At 39.6% G+C, this 23,066-nt stretch overlaps 2 protein-coding genes across 3 annotated transcripts in view; both read right to left on the bottom strand.

Annotated features, from left to right (window-relative positions):
- LOC128437445 (testis-expressed protein 2) overlaps positions 1-18,789 on the bottom strand; it is a 30,259-nt gene extending 11,470 nt beyond the window's left edge. Inside the window, exons 1-3 of one of the 2 annotated variants that reach the window (XM_053419600.1) lie at positions 18,522-18,789; positions 17,923-18,013; positions 1,021-2,581 (exon numbers count right to left, since the gene is read on the bottom strand). In XM_053419600.1, coding sequence (XP_053275575.1) covers positions 1,021-2,562 — 1,542 coding nt within the window. In that variant the 5' untranslated portion in view covers positions 2,563-2,581; positions 17,923-18,013; positions 18,522-18,789. The remainder of the gene's footprint in view (positions 1-1,020; positions 2,582-17,922; positions 18,014-18,521) is intronic. The other variant, XM_053419599.1, reaches the window with a different exon arrangement.
- Positions 18,790-19,921: 1,132 nt separating this feature from the next.
- On the bottom strand, positions 19,922-21,540 carry LOC128437446 (myeloid-associated differentiation marker homolog). Its single transcript, XM_053419601.1, has one exon. The coding sequence runs from the start codon at positions 21,271-21,273 to the stop codon at positions 20,368-20,370; it is 906 nt and encodes a 301-aa protein (XP_053275576.1). The 5' UTR covers positions 21,274-21,540; the 3' UTR covers positions 19,922-20,367.
- Between the last annotated feature and the right edge of the window lie 1,526 nt (positions 21,541-23,066).

Genomic DNA, 23,066 nt, shown 5'->3' with positions numbered 1-23,066 from the left:
ACAGTAAGCTTCCACATATTGATTGATCCTCTCTATATAGAAATTCAGCTCTTATGTATTGTGCCCTTTGAGAGAGGCGGACTTTTGAACAACTACAAACATGAAAGATGAAAGCAATCCAACACTGTGCCTGGCAAATGAGGACACTGTAAATATCTAATCACAGTGTGTTGTCACACATGGGACAGGTTTCTACATCGACGGTAAAGGTTACTTGTCTCTCTCTATGAACCTCACACTGATGAGAGTATCTAGTATCTGCCATCTTTTCAAGTTACCTCATAAACAGTTTGTTGTTATTTGCTTTGTGTGAGTGAGCTTTCAATTCATCTGGCTATATTAAGGACGCACATCTAACCTATTAGCAACTTTGTCACTTCAGTGTGAAAACTGTGGATATGTGCATCTTAAATTGCACGTCTTTATTGACGACATCCCACAGATACAGTGCCTCAAATGATATAAGATTAACCTACTGTGCATGATAAACACATACAATTTGTTTTCACAGTTTTACATAATAGGAAAAAAATCAGGATGGTATGGTGATGCAGTGTCAGGTACTGTAGACTTAAATTTACAAATTTCAGTGTGAATGGTCCTCTCTACATTTATAGGTCTGTGATAGACTGGTCTTCCCAAGTGAGAAACAGGGTGTGCTCCAAGTGATAATGCATTAAAAAAAATCTTACTAAAATATAAAAAATATTTTATGCTTTAGGGGTTTTTCTTAGCTTTGGTCTGTCATATTTGTATGCACTTAAAGGTCTATTGAGTTACAAAATAACAAATCTGAATGACAACCAATTAGTCATACATCGAAAAATAGCATACATAACAGATCTCCCGCACTCCTTTTCCTATATTATTCTAAACAGGTGACCTGACATATTAACGCTTTAGAAATTCAAAGAAGTAATCAACCAGACAGATTTCTAAGGGTCTAAACTAAAGGCTACAGGTGCGGACAGAAAAAAAAATTTCTGAAATAAACTAAAAACTGAGGAAAGATTAACTGACCTTGTAGATTTCTGGTTCCTTAATTTCCAACCTGATCAGATTCGAAAGTTTCCCATGTTGTCTGGAATTTCTAAAACCACCAGAAGGTCTTGGTCCCGTTAGCCACACAACTCCGATGGCTAAAAGAAATCCAAGCCCAACCCCGAGTAGCATTCCTCCAATGTAGGTGGGCAGAGGTAACACAAAGTACCCATAGACCAGTACAGTGAGGGTGATGAGAGTATAGTGAGGGACACTAGGTACTGGAACAATACTTTCAGATTCATCTTCACTGCACGGTTCAGTACTACCACTTAGTAGCACTTTGGTTTGACTTCCAGTTCCAGTATCATCAGTTCTATCACTTCCATCTCCTTCTGTGTCAGTACAAGTTTCAAAGTCCTCACTGTGCAGGACGCAAAAGTCCTCATCCTCCTGTTTAGCAAGAGCAGACATAGAACACTTTTCCAATGAAATAGAAAGTAAAGATGGTGTGTTGGGGCTCTTACTGTCCACAGTGGAGGGAACCAGGGCTTCAGGTGGACCAGAGGCCCCACTGTTGGAGCTCTCATCCTCCCAGCCTCCTTCTTCCTCCTTGATGCAATTATTGTTGTTACTCTCCAGGTGACCATTGATAGAAGTAATGTTGGAGAGTTCTGAGGCACTGACAGAGAGTGCCTTTGGCCGGTAAATGCTGCCGCTAACTAAGCTGCTGCTCTTTTCATCAATGATCTTACTCAGCATCTGGAGCGGTTCTGAGATGACTTCAGAGAAGCGACGCTTAGTGTCTTCAATTCGTGCCTCGACATCTGAGACTTTGAAGAAGCTGCGGCTATCAGTTGAGGTCAAAGGAGAGGAAGGGGCAGTTTTAGAGTCACCAGCTGACGACATGGTAGCAGACGGCATCCGGGACTGTGTGAATTGCTTAAAAAGTTGCAGGTTAAGGCGGGATTCTGGAAGACGGTAGGATGTGGAAGAGGAGGAGGATTCCTGGGATGCATCTGAAGATAAAGACTTGACGAGAGTCTTCATGAGATGCCTGTGCTTCACTGATGTAGCAGGAACAGAAGATACTCTGTCATGAGTCTCAGGGGCTTCGGAGGAAAGACACTTCACCAAACTGAGAAAAGGTTTTTCACTTGAGGGAAAGCTCAAAGATTTAGTGGGAGAGGAGCTGGAAAATATACCTTTTTGCTCAGCAATACACCTTGATGGAGATTGTGTGGGAGAACTGACATTGTGATGTCTTGACACGGGAGAAAGTCTGGATGTTTCAGGAATGACAGCGACCTTGGCTGCAGAGTCCATCGGCACTCCTTCAAACATCACCTCGCTGGCTTCTACGGCTGTCACGATATTTGAGGCATCCTGCACGGTTGAGGTAGTGGCCACGAATGTACTGTACAGCTCTTCTTCCTCCTCCTCCTTCCCAAAAGCTGAGAAGTGGATTGTGATGTTGTCCTTTGACAGCGATCGCTGTACATGGAGCTTGGGGGCCACAGCAGGTGGCTGTTTGTCTGTGGAATTAACGCTCTCTGCATGGCCAAGATGCTGACTGGTCATTGCAGTACTCCCACTGAGTCTGTAAAAAAGGACAAGGTGTGACACTGAATTAATCTGTTAAGTAATTCAGTTAGCAGAAAAATAATTGGCTATTATTTTGATAATCAATCAGTGACTCGACAAGTAAAAATGCCAAATGTCAGATAGGGCTCTAGTTCCTCAATGTACAGATTTGCTGCTTCATCATTGAATGAATGTCTCTCAGTTTTGAAATTCTGAAGATTTTATCTCATGAAGATATAGAGAGAAATTATATTGGGCATTTTTTTACCACTGTTTTGTCAAAGCTATTAATAGACAATATATCAAAGTATGTCTATGAGAGAGACAAAGAGTGCAGCTGTTTGTTCTTCATGGTGTGACATGATTAGTTAAAGATACCACAAATGCTGTTGCACATGCAAGAAAAAATATTGTCTTTATCTAAATTTGAACAAGAAGCATAAATTCTATATATAATTGTTTCGCAAGTGCAAAAAAAAAAGAGAAACAGGCAACGATCTAGCATGCAACATTCTTGTGTTATGCAAAAATAACTACTTTTGCTTAGAAAGTAATTTGATCACATTACTTTTTTTTCTGATAACTAATCTCTTATATCGTACCTTATCATGAGACCTGCTGTTTGTATAGGAGAAGCTGTGAATCTATTCACTGTAATTTGCTATATCGAAAGAATGTACAAAGATGTAATGTCTTTCTAAGTATTTGGTGGCTTATAAAAAACACATTTACTTACAATACAAGACTGACTGTCTGTTAAATCTCATTTCCAACTCGAGCATGAAGAGCAAGAACAATTCAAAAAGCAAACAAATGTGGTAGCATTCCCTGGTGGGAAACCAAGAAGAGGGCACATCTCTTTCCACTTCATGTGCAAATCCCACCGGCTGGTCTGAGCACCTACACTCAGGGGAACTGGGATCTCATAGACAGTATACTCCTCATGAAGCTCCTAAGCAAAACCATGTCTCTTAGAAGAAGCTCAACGTTGTCTACAACATCCCGTACAGACAAAAAGGAGCACAGTAACAATTTGGACTTTCCCACTTAGGGCAAAAGCAAGACAGCTCCCAAAAAGGCAACGGTTTTGCATTTGGTGGCTATAGACGATTGTTCTCTCCTTATCCTTTCTGACTGATTATTTTCTAGTTTTGTGCTCTGCTAGTGTCCTTGTCAATATCCAGATGAAAAGTGTTCTCTTAAATCTTTTGAGCAGTGTATATTTCCAAAAACATTTGCATTTGTGATTGTGTGGGTGTTCATAAATGCAGTTTTGTATCGCTCAACCAGTTTGGTTGCATCAGTCTTCAGTTCAACAATGACCAGGCATCTTAAATCACCATAGATACTGACATACACACACCCATTGAACCTCCAATAACACTCACCACCTGCTGACCCTTGACACAAATATTTAGCATAATTACAGGGCCTGCATTCAAGGACACACATAGGTAATCTAAAAAAGATTTAAGCCTAACAAGGTGTATGAAAATTGCAGCTTCCTTGTGAAAACAAACCACATACCTGACATCGCTGACATTTGGACAGGGACTTGCACTGCTAATGTGAACACTGCATCTGTACCTGCAAGCTCTTGCATACTAGATTGTGAATATTTAAATCAGACGAAACAGTCTTGTCTGTGACTATGAGTCCTATTCTAAAACTTTGCCAATAAGCATCCGATACCCGACTCAATATTTCAACACCTTTTACCACACAGGCTTCAAGGGTGGATGTTCAGACACAAAAAAAATTAACTCAATTGGAATAAAAATTGCATAATGTTGCAGATTGTTTGCTGACGAAACAAAATTCATCAACCAGGCAAATTGGCTGATAAGAGTTAGCTGGTATAAGCTAAACCTCAACCAACAATATGCAAGTACACTCTGAGTTTATTCGACATACTAATGAGTGTGTCACTAATCCAACAGCTTCATACCACAAAGCAAGTTTCTCCTTTCAGCAGGGGCGGATTCAAGTAGCGGGCCAGAGAGGAATTTCCCCCAGTTGAAATCTGAATGAAGTACCAATGTCCTCTCACTTTCTCACTTTCTGTCAATAAATGACAATTTGGTAAGATTTGTTTCAAAGCTTTTTTGAAGGACAACATTTGCTTGAACAAAGAATCATTTAAAAAATTGAATCAATGATGTGTGGCTTTGCTAAAAATTAAAGAGCTAACAGTAAACAAGGAATGACTTAAATGTGCACCTTATAGAATGAGGAATTATACATTGATGTTGGTCATCGAACTGGCCTGTCTATGTAAATTATGGCCCCATTATGGCCACTGATTTAAAAAGAAACTCGATCTGCCATTGCATTTCAGTGAAAAGGACGGTTATAGGGTCATCAGAAAACTGAAAAAGACTAGCTTAACCCAAGTAATGAAACTTTAAAAAGTTGATCATGGGTGAGCATTCTGACTCAGAAATCTCAGAATTTAGATGCATCAAATCTATGGCTGCTATGTACTACCTGGTGGAAAGCAGATAACTGTACTTATGATGGAAAGGAAGGCCTGGGCATATCTGGCAATACAACCTGATTCATAGCTTTTTTTTGCACAAATGTGAAATCCTCAAGTAGTGAAAATAGAATAATAACAATGTCTTGTTGACATTTGGCACTGTCATCCATGTGCTTTGTCCAGTCAACAGAGGTGGCATGAGGCCAGGCTGGCTCCCTCATATACAGACTCAACTTGTCCACTCACTGTCACATGGGTCACAAGTGAGGGCGACCCAGCCAGGCAGTCGGCCAGCCACCTCTGTCCCTAGCCTTCGGTCAGCAGCAACACAATGAAACCATTCTACTGGCTCGTCAGTTTGAAATGGTTTTCATTGTAATATGCAAAACTCAAAAGGACCTAGCAGTATTTGCCAACAGCAGTTAGGATTAGTGATAAGGTGGGGAAGTATGTGCATGTTTGTGTGTGAGGGTTTGAAAGCTGTTTCTATTTCCCAACTACATAGGATGGAAATGGAACAAATTAATAGCGCTGGAAAACATTAAGATTAAGAAAAAAAAAAATATTAACATGTACTTAGCTATCCATAAGAGTGCATATGTACACACTGTCAGCAATGTTCTCTGTGTTGTTCTTGTGTCTCCGGAGCAGACTTTCGTGACGGTGAGTAAGCACATCCTGCCATTGATGATGAAGAAGCTAATTACAGCAGTAATCCAGCCTCATTAACCTTCATGTTGTTCGCTCATTAGGGATGTACTCACACCTCTATTTTGCTGGATCAAGCAACAAACACTGGTAAAGAGAGGAGATACATGGCTCAGTTAGGCTGTAGTGCTCAAATGATCTGTGAAAGGACATGCTGGTGTTGTGAGAAGACACGGTCAACTTAAAAGGATATTTCACAGAAAAATCATCACTCGTTATCTACACACCACTATGCAGATGGAGGGTTGGGTGAAGTGTGTGAGTCCACAAAACACTCTCAGGGGTAAGCAGTTTTGCAGCAAAGGTGACCCCTTCTTCCGACGTAATAGAAGAACAGAAAAAAACATATCATGCCTCCATACCGCTTGTTTGGTGTCATCCAAGTGTCCGCAAGCCCCGACATTCATATTTGACTTGAAACGGCATCATTTACACCATATTTTTAGACTTAAAGTCCAGTACCGGTAGCGAAGCTAGTGCAGGTAGCGATGTGAGCGTGTGTGCGGTTCCTTTTCTTGTCTGTGCATTAGTGAAGGCGCCTCCGAGGAGGATATCAGAAGACTTTTAGGCTTCAAACCCGGTGTAAATGCTGATGTTTGGAGTCGAATTTGAATGTCAGGGCTTGCGGACACTTGGATGCCACCAAAGAGCAGTATGGAGGCATGTTATGTTTTTTTTTCTGAGGAAGGGGTCCCGCTAACTTAAATTGTATTGGATTTTGGTGCAACACTGTCGTCCCTGAGACTCCAAAAGTGTTCTGTGGACTCAAACACGTCAGCCAACTCTCCATCAGCATACTGGTGTGAGGATTATGAGTGCATTTTCATTTTTTGGTACAACTACCCCTTTAATGAAAGTATCAATCAAATTTGTGTGGTGCTTTGCACCAATGTCTCAGCATAAACTTGATACGGGGTCCAACCTAGGTGCAGCATAAATTCATTAAAAAGCCACTCCTGGTATCATCTGTGTACTCATATCAAAAATTTTAATGGGAGGTTGGGACCAACTGTCTTTCATCTCAAACCTTCACAACTGGACTAAATTGGTGAATCACTGACAGGACTGTTTGCATGTCCTGTGCGCTAAACAAAACTGGGACAGTCGTTGGAAAACAGCTTCGTAGCACGACTACAGGTCAAAAAAACTCCACAGGTAACCTTTCTATGTTCTTCGGTTTTATCTGTCACCTACCTAAACTATAGAGGTGTGTTATAAAAGCCACTCTTTTTAAACCCATGCTATAACTCTGTATAGCTGCCGTCAGCCATGCACTGAACTCCAGATAATCTCCTGATTATCCGGAGGGACTGTATACGAGTAAGCAAATGTCTGATGTTGTCAGTTGATCCAAACATTCTCTGGAGTTTCTGCTTCCACCCCCCTAATAAGTGTCCCGATGAGCCGATGGGAGAACACAGAAGGATTTACCAGAAGTGAGTGGGTATGTTGATGACATTTCTAACACGTGACACATGTAGAATACACTGTAGAAGATGTAGAGATGTAGCTGTAAAGATTACAAGACTCCAGAGCTTTTGGTGATAAGGGCCTTCCCCGGTGTCGACGGGCTGTAAACAAAGACACATGATATCCACAGTGGAATTTACATGTTACGTCCTGCCCCCTGCATGCTGCCCCACCCCACACCTGATAACTCTAGAGATTTCAGTGTTGTTGTCAACGCCTCTGACCAGAGAATTGACTAGTGCATTTCATATGTGAAAGCCACCCCTGAAAAAGTCTGGGCACATATGTGCGTACACTCTCCTGACTTCATGACTGAATACAACTTATGTTACTATACCAGCCAAATAAAGCACAAGCACTTACTTAACAATTATTTCTAATTAGTAAACTATTTGCATTAGAAATAGAAGAGGAGATAATAAGGATAAGATGAATTTAGCATTATTATTGCAAGTGTTGATACCACAATATCAATAAAATGAAAAAACTCTATATTACAGTGTAAACTGCAGCCTGTCGTTATAACCTTTAACCCCAAAGCAGGCGGTGGACCAGCAGGCCTACTCGGCTTCCCGACAGTGATCCTTGTACTAATGAGTCGCTTTGAGAGCAGACTGACCAATTCTGCTGACTCTTGTTCTCTCGGTATCCTTTACGGATCTGTAGTCCACTCAACAAAACAAGTTTCAGAACACACACAGAACCCTATTTCTTATTAATCAAAGAATCTCTGCAGCGTGTCTTATTAGTTAATTTTTTGCCAATAATCTGAACAGCAGTCAAAGCTGCGACATGAGGCCATGATTTTTTTTTAAACACACAATCACAGTTATTAGAAATAAAACACTGACTATTTTAGCACGGAAACCAATACTGCAACTATTGACCCAATTCAAAATATTCCATTCATATTCCTGTTTCTCAAATCATTACGTCAACTATGCCTTTTTGTATGATGGAATTATGTAGTTTTAAAACCCAAACTTGAAAAAGTTTAATGCTACTGTATTTTGGGTGATTTATATCTAGTTTTGCAAACTCCACAACTCCTTTTTAGTTTTCAATTTTGTTTACAACCACGGCATGTGTCATCAAGCAGTTGGTAACTGCCACAATATGCTATTAAAACTCCAATATCACGTTTTGTGATTGAGAAGTATACAGTGCATGTCCACACAATGCAAGGTCAGAATACTCTACCTTGCTATAGACGTTTTAAGTCAGGATTCATTGTGGTCGCAAATGCGATTGAAAAATGTTCTTGGTCGCACCGGATCGCTAAACATTTAACTGGTCTGTCGCCATAGTTGCTCGAGTCGTGTCACTTCCTCATCTAATTTCCTCTGCAGAGATTACACTTTCACATACAGACCCCGGGCAGAAACAGAGATGAGAGGAAAGGTGGTGATATGTCGAACACTGGCGACAAAAAATGTGAATACAGGGTTTCCACGACGGCTCGCTAACACAAATCAACCAGCGCTGCAGATTCCTGATAAGAGCAGAAGCAGTGATTGGTTTGTAGAATGTCAGAGTCTCACTTTACATGTCAACAATAAACACCAACAGTCATCACAAGTTATTAGGACCGAAATAGTCCTGAAATTTACTTTGTGTTTGTTTGATTCACGCCATAATTCATGAGACACGCACACACGTTTGTACTTCTATCTTAGTGAGGACACTCATTGGCATAATGCATTCTCTAGCCCCTTACACTAACCATCCAAACTAAATGGCTAACCCTTTATTTAGGATATTTTTAATCTATTTCAATTTGCTGGTGCACCTAAATGAAAAAGTAAGGTGCACCGATGCAACAGATGTAAAAAGATAGTCTAGAGCCCTGCGGTAGTATGTAAAAAAAAAAAATATCAAACTTGCAGAGGAAGAACTGTTTAAAACCACACATCGGATGTTAATGTCGGGAAGGAAAGAAATTCTCACTCATACCCTGTCATGTGTCACACTGATACTTCGACTCTTCCTCATAACAGGTCAGGAAAGAGACAAGTCTGGTGACTGACTGAAAATGGATGATGTGACAGCCCAGAAAGCCAAAGCATCGTGATGGCTCCCTGGTGACTGGCTGCTGCAGGTGAGGTCATAAACCCTGATGGTATTGTAATAAAGAAAAATAAAGTAAAAATATATCTACAAAGTCATAATTTAAGACTACTTGTCAATTTTTAAGGGTTTTGTATTAGAATGAGGAATGGGAAACACACGGAACTGTTGGGCTGTTATGTGACGAAAGGAAGACTGAAAAAGACATACCAACTGATGAACACCACCCACCTTTACAGATTACTCGCATAGACAATGATCATGTATATTTTGGTATTCTAGAGGTTTGTCTGCATAGAGATTAAAAATCTTTTCTTATTCCTTGTTTCACTGGGTAAATATTAAAATAATCAAATATAACAATAAATTGACTATTAAATCTTTCAACATTCTTGTCTCTATCATCTAAATTCATGTTGGTCTAAAATATCTCAACTGCCTGTTTCCTTTGTTTGCAGCCCAGGGATATGCATGCAGAGCACATTTTTGCAAGTCATCCTTCCCATTTTTTTCTGCCAATACACCACCATGTGCCAACCCACTCAGAGAGTCTCAAATGTCAAACACTACTGTTTCAGATGACATCATTGGCATTAAGGTGATGCATGCTATGGGGCAGAGATTAAACTACAAGAGAAAATTTCTTAAACGCAACGCACATTCCCCTGTGGAACACATAATGAAATCCCAGACCACTATCCCTGAGCCATGTTGCCTAGGAAGGGATTAGTAGTCCCACAGTTTGTTTGTAGAAGTAATGGCTTTCCCTGTGGTTAAATTGACAGTTTTTCTAATGACTTTATGACATTAATGCCCCATCAAATATCTCAGCTGCAGTAGCAAAAAAGTAACAGCGCCACAGGCATAGACAATTTACAGATACACAACTGCGCAGAGAGTACATAAAAAAATAATTGTCGAGTAACGTTTGAGATAGGAGAAACGAAAGCTTAACATTATTGAACAGATGTCTGGGGAACAGCCTGTCTCATCATTGTAAGACATTAAGTCTCATTTTGGATTTCAAATTGGATGACAACAAAATAGGCAGGAAGAATCTGGATGCAGATCTGGAGTGAAAAATATTGTCAAGTTTCTTATACTGCAACAATCCCTCTGTCTTTGCTTCAGTGGGAATATATACAGGGGAGACAATTGAGTAGTGCAATTTGGTTGTGCTGGATGTAATTAGAGACCTGTGAGTGTGTGTGTGTGTGTGTGTGTGTGTGTGTGTGTGTGTGTGTGTGTGTGTGTGTGTGTGTGTGTGTGTGTGTGTGTGTGTGTGTGTGTGTGTGTGTGTGTGTGTGTGTGTGTGTGTGTGTGTGTGTGTGTGAGACTAAGAGGCTGGTAAGTTGGTAAATACGTTCCTCAGAGTCCTTTCAGATTTCAGGTTCTGGGACAAATAAACAATAGCAGCAGGCCACCAGGCGTGAAGCTGTTTTCTAGAATGCTGACAAACTGGTGCAACAGGCGCAGACTGAAGTGTTGGCCGATGAGATCATTGGGGGTAATCAACTGTCTCCCAGCCGTTCTCTGCCAAATGTAGCACACCTTGCCAGCGACATAAGAATAACACAGTGAAATAGTGGATCATGATCATGTTACTGCTTTTGTAAGGTCACCACAAGGTAAAACTATTATTCTTTAGAAAATTTTAAATCCAGCATTCGCTTTACTCATGCCTCTCATTATCACGGCTGTTACAATCTCAAGGATCTTTCTATGCTGCTTCTTTTATCTCGAATTAAAATTTTACAGTCACAAATACGTGAATGTGTCTCATGACACTTGGGCTCATTAAACCCAATAAACCAATTTGCTAAAATATGACGTCAATAAAAAGGTCAAGCCTAAATTATTTTGAGATACAATTTTCTGTCCCATGACAGCGCATCAGCCACCTCATGCTGCAATAATGGATGATAAAAAACTAAGCAAAAGGCAATTAACTCTTGCAGGCAACCCACATTAGCTAAGACTTTAACAGAGAAGGCTATTTAAAAGTGACAGATATTGTCCAAAAGGTTGGCCAATTGGTTTTAAGTGTGAATTCATATAGGCTTATGAGCTTTCACTTCTTTTTAAAAAGGTCATCAGGGCAAGTGCTCAATTTTTCTCTACTGTGGCTCAGCTGTTGCGGATCACAAAATTGAGAACATGCTGGCTCATGGTGAAAATGTGACACAGCGTCCACTGAGACAAGAAAGTAAAATCATACGAGGAGATAAACAAGAAGAAAAACAGGGAGAGACACTGTAACAGTAGACTTTAAAGCCCTGTGACCCTGGCTTTACACAACAACAACTACCCATACAATACACTACTGCTTGTAACACCAAAAACATAAAAGAGCCTTGTGTTTCTGAAAACACTTAACACACTGTGAAGTTCAGCCCATCACCAACCATGTCAGCTCAATGACTCAGAAGTTGATGCTCACTTAACTGATTAACCTTGTTGATAGGCCCTCATTATTTCCAAATGAACTGCTTTGCTAAAATAGCGGCAAAACTGTGACATAAAACAAGCCTCGCTCTGCCTCTCTCCTCCTGTAACAGTAACTCACTCAGTGTCAGCCTCAACACAGACTCCCACAGGAGACACATCCATTACTTGACCTGTTTTTACCATTTTTGTCGTTAGTTTATACTCTTGTAATCAAAAGCTTTTTTTCTGACACGCAGTAAACTCTGGATAATCTTTTAAAGATTTCTCCTGCCAGTCTACTAGTAGAAACGCTGGATAATCTCCTGTTATTCTCCGGAGGGGTTTTATTTGAGAATGTTTGTGTTGTGAACGCATTTCAGTGAAACATTTTTTGTGTGGACATTCTCCAGAGTTCATGTCTGAAATGGACAAAGTAAGTTAACTAAGCCTCTCTTCATTTACTGTTAGGGAAAAGCTTGTTCCATTTGAAGTCCTTCCTATAAGAAACAAGGCTCTTTTTACAAAAACAAAGTAGAGTTAAGATCACTGCTTTTACTGACTTCAAGAGGTCATCCATGTAATCGTCTTGCAGACAAGCTAAACAGACACCCCGTGCTCTTTTCGAAAGACTTAGAAAGTTCTTGGTTTAAACTTCTGAGAAAACTGATTAAGCTATAGAAAATTTCAAAATATGTTCCAAAAGAACACCCACAGTCAAATTTAGTATTCTAAAAAAAAAAAAAATAATCATCATGAGAACATATGAATGGTACAGCATACCAGGCCACGGTATTGACATGAATGGCTCAGGCCATTTAGGGAAGCCATCTGCCCAGCCCAGCTCGCCTATTCTGGTTGACCCCAGGAAACTAGCTTCCTGCTCTACATTCCCTAAATAGTAACCACTTCTTGGCAAATGTCAACATATTATATTCATTAGTTTCTACACATAATGGCAAACACACAATGGCAATGAACGATCGTCCAGTGGTATTGTCTCAGTCCCAGCAGAATCAGCCTGGGGGAGATTTTTTCTCACTATAACTGGAGCTGTGGATTTGCCATTCACCACCTGGCATCCTTATCTGTCTGGAGTAATTTAATTTGTCTTGCCACTCAAAAGATTTCCAACACTAGGCCTCTGAAACACTGATGAGATGCTGCTTCACCAGGTCATACATGTTTAATCAATTATAATTTACACAATCAGAGCTGCACATTGAATCAATAGTTGGGTAAACATTATTTACAGTACTGAGAGGTTTTATTCTCAATATCATTAGGTGTTCAAATGTAAAATTTGCTCCTCTGGCTAACAGAGTTTCTCAATTCTCGCAATAACTGTGCATTCCAGGACAACAATTAGCCAAATTGTAACTGAACAATAACTCTGGAATGCAGTAATTGTACTCATAGTATTATAATTACTAGACAAAGTGAGAGGAATTGGGTAAAGCATTTCTGAGCCAAACTGTAATGACAAAAGGCTTCATTGTAATCAAGTGTGAGAGCAGCTCATGGGAAACTGAAATGGTCTGTGTTATATCACTGTATTGCAGACTAATCTGTAGAGCATGGTGAATGAGTCCTTGAAATTAGAATGGGTTGGCTTTAATCTATTAAAAGAAAGATGCACTTGTCTTCTGGGATTACATTTATTACAGAAAAATGAAGGCACTGATTCTCAGATATCTAGATTTCGTTTCCATAATTTTTTTCTCTCCCACAGAAAGATGCTTGTGAATGTGCTGCCACTTTGTGAATGTCTCCATTTCAAGTGAGAAACTCTGAAGTAATATTTATAGCCAGGCTATATTTATACATCTTTCCAGTTCCCACCTCGTCTCTGTCTCCCTCCTCTGTGAACAAGTGATTATTATGACGGTGGCGGGGTGAAAGGTACCCTCGGTGCACAATGGAGACAGCACCTGAAACAGGCCTGGAGACACTGCTGGCTGGCAGGCGGACATATTCTGCTGATGATTCAGTAATGGTCATTATTTCAGCCATTTGAGCAGTGAGGAAGCTGCACCTGCCTGTTACAATATTGACGTCTGCTGGCACCTGTGAAGGGGGTTGGCCTCATTCTCAGCTACTTTACAACATTTTAACCAGTGTCTTCAACTTGTCTTGTTAAGCCCATTTCCCACTAGTCAAAACACCCACTAACATCTGGCCTTGTCTGCAATGGGAATGGATACAATTGGCATTTACCCCTGGGTTGAATTACTTTGCAGTAGACATGGATTTTAAATGAATGGCAAGACAGTGATGTGAGAGAGCGCTTCAGTTTTTGTGATGTTGAAAATGACGCACCATGAAAAAAAAACACAAAGCCAAACTCCCAATGGGAAATTAGTCCCTTTGGGTTACCAGCATTTAACAGAAAACTGCCTATACCCACTGGATTTGGTGTAAAAGAGGTAATATACTCAGTTCCAGCCTTGTTCACCAGTTAAACAAATACACATATCTTGATTGTGTATATGTTACACTGCTCTCTGCACTAATAGTCTCTTACTGATGAGGTTATCTTTCGAGATCTACAAAAAGTTGTATATGAAATGAACAAAGACACACCCGTACTAGGAATTCTGGCAAGATCACATGTTTAACAAAGCTCTGGACATTGCCTTTGATAAAACCTAAGTTGCCTCCTCAAGCACACACCCATTTCACAGTAGGCTGGGCTTAACATCTTTGCTATTAAGACCACTTACTACTGTATGTCAAGGTGGGCCACTGTCAATGGACAGATATACCTATTCATCATTTCAACAAGAGAAAATCATTTTCTTAATCAAAAAGAATGCAAGTAAACTAGAGAGAACCTGGTAGGATGGCTGAATAACACCAGAGCGCTGAGCCCTGAAGCAAGGCACTAATCATTCAAAGCAATGTTAGCTGAAGCCGGAGTTCATATTTGAAGAGAAGGCTCAAAATACACCTTGAGTAGGGCCTGTAAAGTGACGAATGTTGGAGTCAAAACCAAATAGAGTAGAATGTGACAGACTGAACTAGAAATGCCTGAAAGCTCCTTATGTTATAGGACTTGATTGGAGGGAAAAATTGGCTGTCAGTGGAAAAATATTTTTCTATTCTTGAGAAATAACTACAAGCCTTCTTTCCTAAGATCAAGACTCAATCCCAGACTAAACTGAAATTAAGTGTAAAATAGGGACTTATTACACTGCCTTGTATTGTGCCATTTTGAAGTTATCAATTTCACAAAGGGTTAACGTGTTTTTACGTTATGCAGTTACCATATCAATAACAATTATCTATTCTCAATTTTTTAAAACACTTTTACATGATTAAAAATAGACACCAGGAGGGGCTTCCAGCATATATATATAAATAAATAATCTATGCCAAATTATTATGGGAAGCAGCCAAGAGACCACACTTAATAAGATATATGTAACACTGACTACATCTCAGCTGGTCTGAGCTTTTGACAAAACAAGAACATTTTGGTTGCATAAAAATAGGTCAAACCTGGTGTGAACTTGGAAAGCCACAAAATGAGTCAATGCTATGAACAGGTGTATAGTCATCAGGGTGTCAGGCAATCCTACGCAGAGAATTAGTTGCACGCGTTCCTTGTCTAAAAGTAAAAGATGAACTATTAGTATTTTCAAGCGATGCAAAAGGTGAAATCCATTCAACAGTTAACATTTAGCAGAGGACTAGGCACACATTTATTTTTAAACACACTTTCACAGACAGTAAATAGAGGCCTGATCATCTCCAAATCATTTCGATATGCTGTCGGCTGTGCTGCTGAGGTGGGACATCTCCCTTCACCACACCTGCTGCTCAAACTCTAAACCTCCTTCTGCCTCTCAAAGGTGTGAGAATCCGTTTTTTTATGCTTTTCTTTTCTCAAAAACAAAATGAAACCTCACACGCTCGCTCACTCACGCTTTCAAACATGGCAGCTAAGCACACACAGTGCACTGCTGGTGTGTCTTATCAGTGACAGATGTCAAGTCAACCTGACATTCATTAGCAATATTTATGCATTGTGCAGAAATCATTACTAAAAACACAGAAAAGAGCAGCATCATGCCCGCCACACATTTTCTCTCAGCTAATTTAGATGCTTTTCTTCCTATGACTAATTCAGCTCATACAACCCTAAGCGTCTATCTAATCCTATGCTTTTTGAAAAGTTAAGTCAAATCAAGTTTAAATATTGAAAAATGTCTAATATACAATCATTGATGACTCAAAAATGCACCTATTTATTCAGGCTTTGGCTACAAAGACTATCGTTCTTAGTAGGCTGGTAATTCTTGGTTTAAGTCCCCTCATGTAATTTGTTCTTAGTCCAACATTATCTTTGTAGATTTAATGTCTCCTTATAATCCAATTCCTAGTCTATATCCACAAACACACATTCAAGATTATTGGTTTAGATGTTTACCAGGCAAATATGGCAAAAATGTCAAAATAGACAAATAAGTCAAACTGATGTTCAAAGCAATGTTCTACATTTATGTGCCACAAGAGACCAAACATTTCATATGTGCAAAACCAAGTCTAGAACATTAGCTAAGGATTCCTTGCAGTAGTTAAATACTAACAAAACTAGAGAATTTGCTGAAGAGCTAAAGTAATGCATCGATTACATTATACAGCCTACATGGTGACAGTGTACAAGCCAACTTTCAATTTAGACCCAGTGTTGGACTTTCTCGTCGCTCTGAATATCTACAATTCATTACAGACCTAAATGCTGCTCTGAAAAGCAAACAAAAGCTGAATATTGCAAAATCTAATTATGTTCTTTATCCTCAATTTCCCTGCTGTAAAAAGTAAGTAGTCTATGCAGTATGCTTTTTACATTATAAAATGAGCTTTATGCAAAGATATCTAAGCCTGCTCATTGGCCCAAAAAAATCAACTCAGAATAAGCATTCCTGAGGGCAGCAGCTGTTGAAAGCTGGACTTAAAGCATTATCTGATGAGCAACAGATACATGACAAAAATGAAAACTGAAAAAAACTGAAAACAAATACTGGGTATAAAGAGCTAGAAGCTGGCTTCATTCGAGGCGGTCATTTTGCATGGCAATATTGCACCGAGAATGACAGTTATATTGATTTAAAATATACCTTGAGGTTGTGTGTGCAAAGAAACCTGTAAAACACCTTTGCTGCTGGAACACAACTGACGCATCACTTAGTTGACTTTAACAGCCCAAAACATCCTATCACAGATAGACTGGAATTAGCACATGTCCTCTGATAAGCGGGAACATGAATATATACAGAATATAACGCAGAGAAAGATGCATCGAGACTGTCACATAGGGTGTCCTCCAAATCCATTATTTATACTCGCAGCACACTTAGTAGATGACATATAACAGCAGAGGGGGAAATGTTGAGGAGGTAAGTAGCATATTCAGGGTAATTGACAATCTTGATTGTGAAATACATTGCTGGAGAATCTATAGACAACAATATATAAACATTTGAATTTTTCATTCCCAATATTTGTTATCAGTTTTATAGATACATGTCTCACACTTCACGGGGAAGCTGTGGTCAATCATTCATCCAATTTTCCTTTTTGATATTCACAATGTTTCTTGTAGTAGCCCAGACTGGACAAACTAAACACCCTTTGAGTCTTTATAACAGCTGAAGGCTACCACAGGTTCTCTCTCATGTTTGGAAGGGGAGGGTGAGGTGAGGGGTATTCAGCTGCCTCATGCAACTTCACCACTTCATGTCACTAAATACAAACTGCAACTTTAACCCTTAATCTACATTGGTAAAATGTTTCAATAAAAGACAAGTCTCTATATTAGCTCAAGGCCTCAAGTTATATCAACATGACAGTTAGTCACCTGGAGGCCAGGTATCTTGAGATCTAATTTGCCAACATAATTGTCAATGCACCTACATCCCTCCAGGTGACTGACAAAGATGCCAAACCTGTTGTGTCCCATGCTATCTTGTGCATGTCTCTCTGGGTTTTTGTTAGGAGTACAACTTGCTATACAGTCTAATACAAAAGGATTAAGCGTCCTTTTGATTTGATAAAAGCCTTTTTGATTTTCATTTCTCATCATCATTCTCCTAAGCCATTTCTGCCCTTTCCTCTCTCCCTGTCTATCTGGACTTTGCCCTCACTGAGGTCATTTGCAGCCCAGGGATCGATAATGAGTTCAGATGTACTGGTAAAGTGCTTACCTTGGATCCTCACTGCCATTCAATCCAGTCTGGGACTCGCATCTGCTTCTGAAGAGTCAAGTTCCACATGGCCATGGTGCTCAGGGGGCTTCTAAGAAACACATCATCAGAGAGAGAGAGAGAGAGAGAGAGAGAGAGAGAGTAAAACAGTAACAGTAAAAGGGGAGTGGAGTTTCTCCTTGGCGTTTAAGTAGTTACAATGGTAGTGTTTGTGTGTACTGCTTGTAAAGACCAAAAAGCAAACCAAGTGATTTCAGCAGAAATCTTTTGAAAGATTTTACATTGGTGTTGTTAAATCGACTTACTGGCCCGCTAACGCAGTCAGAACAGAGACTTGTCAAGTTTAAGGGGAAAAGCGACCAATGAAACCAGCCTGTCTTGTGATGCCACTGGGATAACAAGCTAACGACGTTAACACAGACACTTTTCTTTAGCATTCATCAGCTTAACAATACTACATATTAACACGAACACACACAACTTCAAGATTAGATAAACTCGCTTGCAATAAATTGAATTGCAGATGTAGTTATTAAAGTCTAAGCTGGACGAGGTCATTCCACCAAACTGCTTCAGAAAAGGGGACGGGGGTAGCTTACCGTGTGCCAGCGGGGGTTTCACTTTAAGTCTGGAAACGACGAGCAAAACACTGAACTTCCGAAGCGATTTGACGTTATTTTCTCTCGACACGTTCACGTCTCGAGTCACTTCCACGTTCCGAGTAGTTTCGACGGCTCGTGTCCGCGCGCAGCCTGTTGACAACGGACGAGCCAGTTCCTTAAAGACACAAGGCTGGAGTCTGCCCAGGCCTGAGCAATCGAAACAGAGCCCGTGCGGTCCCTGCAAGTCGAGCCAGGCCATCTATTTTTCCGCACAGCTGTTGCCCGTGCCTAGAGCAGGTGGAGCAGACGAGGCAGATGTGGAGAGGGCGAACACTGTCAAATGTAAATATGTGATTGTAATGTTGCACAGCACGTTTTTCCGGGAACGTCGACGGTACAAGGGGGTTTGGTCGTGTTCGTGTACAGCCGCTCAAATGTGATAGAGCGAATGAGCCTCCTTTACAAAACTGACAAACATATTAGAGTAAATAAAATTGTATCTTACAATATTTCGGTTCATTGATGCGATGCACATTCTCAACACCAAATCCAATCCAATAGAGGTAGTGAAACTCTTAAACAAATAATGCCCCCCTCCATTTCAATCATGCTTGCCTTACAAACAAAAATATATCAATATAGATAATATATAACAAAAGGTGATCTAATTATGTGTATAGGTTAATTGGATAGATACGTATTCACAAATTCACAGCAGCTCAAATCTTATACAGGTAATGAGCCTTTTTTCAATTAAGCTTGCCTTGCAAACCAAAAAATGTACACAAACATATTTGATTAAATTGGTATTTTGTGCGGTTCATTCATGTAAACATTTACACTTATATAAGTGTTTTATATATATATAAATATATATATATATATACACATATACATTTTTCCGTTCGGTTCTTTTTTCCCTTTTCCCACTCTGGTTTCCTTTTTTTTTGTAATTGATCCCATAATGTGTAGGTTAATTGGTGTGATGCATATTCATTTTAAGCAGCTCAAATCTAATAGAGGTAATGAGCCCTTTATCAAACAAGTTTGCTTTGCAAATGTAATGAAAATAAAGTAATTTTGATCTTCTTACACGTGAACGTAATTGTTGTTATGTGTAGCTTATCCGTGGTATACATGAAGCTTGATATGATATATTTGGTTAAAAAACAATTAATTCTGGTTCATCTGAGTAGGAAAATATTTATTATGCTCTTAATGGTACATTTTATCTTGTGATTTAAATAAATCTGTTAATAGAGTGTTGCCATCTTTTGTAAATGATTAGGAACTATTCCAGCCAGATTGAGGTTTATGTAATTCTGATTTATAATCATTGTATGATTGTATGAACTGATCCATAATCATTCAGTGATATGACAAATTTGTATCAATAATTGATTTTTTCACTTCAGTTTTATTCACTTTAGTATAAATTCAATTATTTGTCATAGGTTCACAGTTTGTCAATTCATGTTTATCATTGATAACCATTTTTCAGCTGCCACTAAAGTTCAAACACCTCACAATTATGCTTATGAGTCAGTGCACCTGTCAAATTACCCAGGTTTAGTGGTTGCTGAGCATGTGAGTCATAGCTAACTCATGTATAAATGTCATACAGCTGATCAGATATATAAATCTCTTTGTCTTTAAGCCTTAAATATAAACAACTTGAATTGTCTTACAAGTCAGACAGAGTATTTACACAGCAATGTTTAAGAGCAAAATCATCTCTTCAAATTGACTTTATATATTCGCAAACACATGATAACCTCACTGAAAATCCCAAGACTATACATAGTCAATGTCACATACAGTGCATTTAATGTGATGAGTTATTTCAAGTATGACCCCTGTGACACAGTAGTTTAATGGAAAAGGCAAAGTCAACGGTGTAGGCTAAGAGTGTAATACTGGCAACAACTGTTTCCATTATAACCAACTGAAGACTTTTGCCTGAAATACTTCCTTTTTCTCTCAGGTGCAGGATCTCAGTAAAACAAATCACTGTGGCCACCATGTAGAACAACACCCCAGTCAGATTGAAGCCAGTCATACATTTGTCAAAGGGCAGGAGACATCGCCCAGCACAGTCACCTAAAATCACAACCACTGTGGCAAAACAGGTAAGGACACAGATGGCATATGTTATGCTGGTAACCCACAGCTGCCAACGGTGTTCCGAAGTAGGCAGCACACAGACCACCTCCACAACCAGGACAATCATCTGACAGCCTCCCCACAGCTGGAATATCTTGAGGAGACCAGGCATGCTGCCCATATAGCCTCTTTGTTCTTGGGCTTGGGTGCGAAGAATGTAGGACTCTGAAGAGTAGGCCAGGAAGGTGAGACAGGAAACCACAGACGCTGCCACACAGCGCTGCCACTCGTTATAGTGATCCATGACGATCCACGGGAAAACTATAGAAGCACTGAGGGACATCAGGGCGCCTGACAAGGCCACCGTCACAGTCAGGTTTTTCCAGGAAACTGGGATGAGGTTGTGAAACTGGATGACGCTGAGGATGTGAATGAGGAGAGTGAGGGTGAAATAAAAGCACCAGGTAAACATGCAGAAGATCCTGAATGGGTTGGGGTGTTGGCAGAGAGATGCATTTTTGTTTAGTTCCCAAGGCTCTAGCGAGGACACGAGACTGAAGGTGGTACAGCCGGATAAGACTGCCCATGTCCGCACCAAAAAAAGTGGACTGGTGAAGTCTTTGGTCTCAAGTATGATCACCGGCATCGTCACAGAGTTGAACCGGCAGTACCCGCGAGGCAGTCTCCACTCTGATGGATGTTTTTTTATCCTTGTGGTTTAAAAAGTTCTGATGACAAGTCCAGTAGAGTCCACGGAAAAAAACACCTCAGACAAATCTTAAAAAGAAAAAAAAACGTCCTCTCTATTCTGTTCCCCAATGGTCCATCCTTTTCACTTGCAAAGTACAACTTCAACAAAGTAACTCTTCACATATATATCGGAGCCCTGCTGCTGTCAAAATAGGTCTCGCCTACTTCCTGTTAGAGGTTGCAGTACTTTCAGTCTTACTGGAGGTAGGTGCAAATGACCACATTAAAAAACAAATGCCAACAAAGCTATCTTTCTCCCACTCTTGATTCTCATAAAATGTTTTGTTCCCTTTTCTCTAAAGTAATAAAACTGCAACAGGTTAGGGCTATCACAAACAGTTCATGACTTGAACTTACCTCATTTAGGTGTATATATATATATATATATATTTTTTTAGACGTATATATATTTATATATTTTCTTTTATTTTTATTTTTTGATATTCTATTTTATATGTAATTTATTCAATTTTTTTCTTTTTGCTTGTAATATTTTGAGCACTGCTAGAAGAGAGCCTGTGACCCAAGCAATTCATTGCCAGCAACTGCTTAATGTAATTGTGGGTGCCTGTGGAGAGCTGTTAGTCTTTTATTTTGCTCAATGTTCTTGCGTGTGACTACTTTAGTCTCAATTGCATATGGGTGTTTAGGTATCCGTCTAAAATATTTCCAATTAATAAGAAATGTGTGTAATGTTTTTTTGTGCTTACATGTTTTCATGTGGTAGATGTGAGTAGTGAGAGTGTGAGAAGTCTATCTGTTTGTGTGCATGTGTATTTACACAAGCATAAAGTCTTCTACGGATTCCAGCCAAACCCTTTGCCTCTGTGTATCAGCACACCTGCTCTCTGTGTTATAAATAGATGGTGGATGCATCAATTCCCTTGTGTCGCACAGCTCAAGTTAAAAAACTTGCGTTTTCACAGAAGGGAGAAGACACACTCCACTAGACAGATGAGCGCTGGTAAACAGAGGTTGTCTGTCGTTGCAGGCTCATGGCTGTGAGTTGTGTGTCAGGGGTTTGTGTTAATCTGCATTTAAAGTCTAATCTGATCTTTTCTGTAGTTCAGCTCGCAGTACATTTCGAAACAGGTTCCTTTAAATATGTCAAGGTGAAATCAATTGAGATCCATTTAATTTATCCATTTGGACCAAATGTACTGTTTCTGTACATAAGCTGAAAATTTTAATTACATTGCTGGTAAAGAATTGCACATTTGCAATTGAAATGAAGCTCTCTGCCATGGCGATGCAATAGAGGTTTTTAGGCTTTTATCGCCAAATTTGAAGTGGATGTGGTCAGCCTACTGAAAGGATATCTAAGTGTTATTGCAGTCGTTTCCTGTTGCCATGAGATGCCGCTAAGATTAAGACTGAATATTTTCATGTTGATATGTTCAAGCCGCAAGGTTTATCAGACATCTGATGTTTAATAAAGATTTGACCTGCATGTACAGGCCAGTTATAGTGCACTTCCATTCTCATAAAAAAAACTAAAATACACGGAAATTCCAAGCCATGCCACAATCCTACTATTCAATGAAAACAAACAATGGCCATTTAGCATTATCAAAATCTTGACTGACATAAATTTGAAGCCAAACAAATGAATGCCCAAGGACGAGTTTTTCAAAGTGCAATGACAAAAAAAAATGAACAAAATTGGACCATTATATTCAAAATGGCAGA

Source organism: Pleuronectes platessa, chromosome 3, assembly GCF_947347685.1.
Source record: "Pleuronectes platessa chromosome 3, fPlePla1.1, whole genome shotgun sequence".
In the NCBI taxonomy this organism is placed as follows: Eukaryota; Metazoa; Chordata; class Actinopteri; order Pleuronectiformes; family Pleuronectidae; genus Pleuronectes; species Pleuronectes platessa.
This window is presented reverse-complemented; position numbering and strand designations above follow the sequence as displayed.

What these genes read in the sequence shown, in the direction of transcription:
- LOC128437446 (XM_053419601.1), bottom strand. Translation starts at nt 21,273, where the DNA reads ATGCCGGTGATCATACTTGAGACCAAAGACTTCACCAGTCCACTTTTT.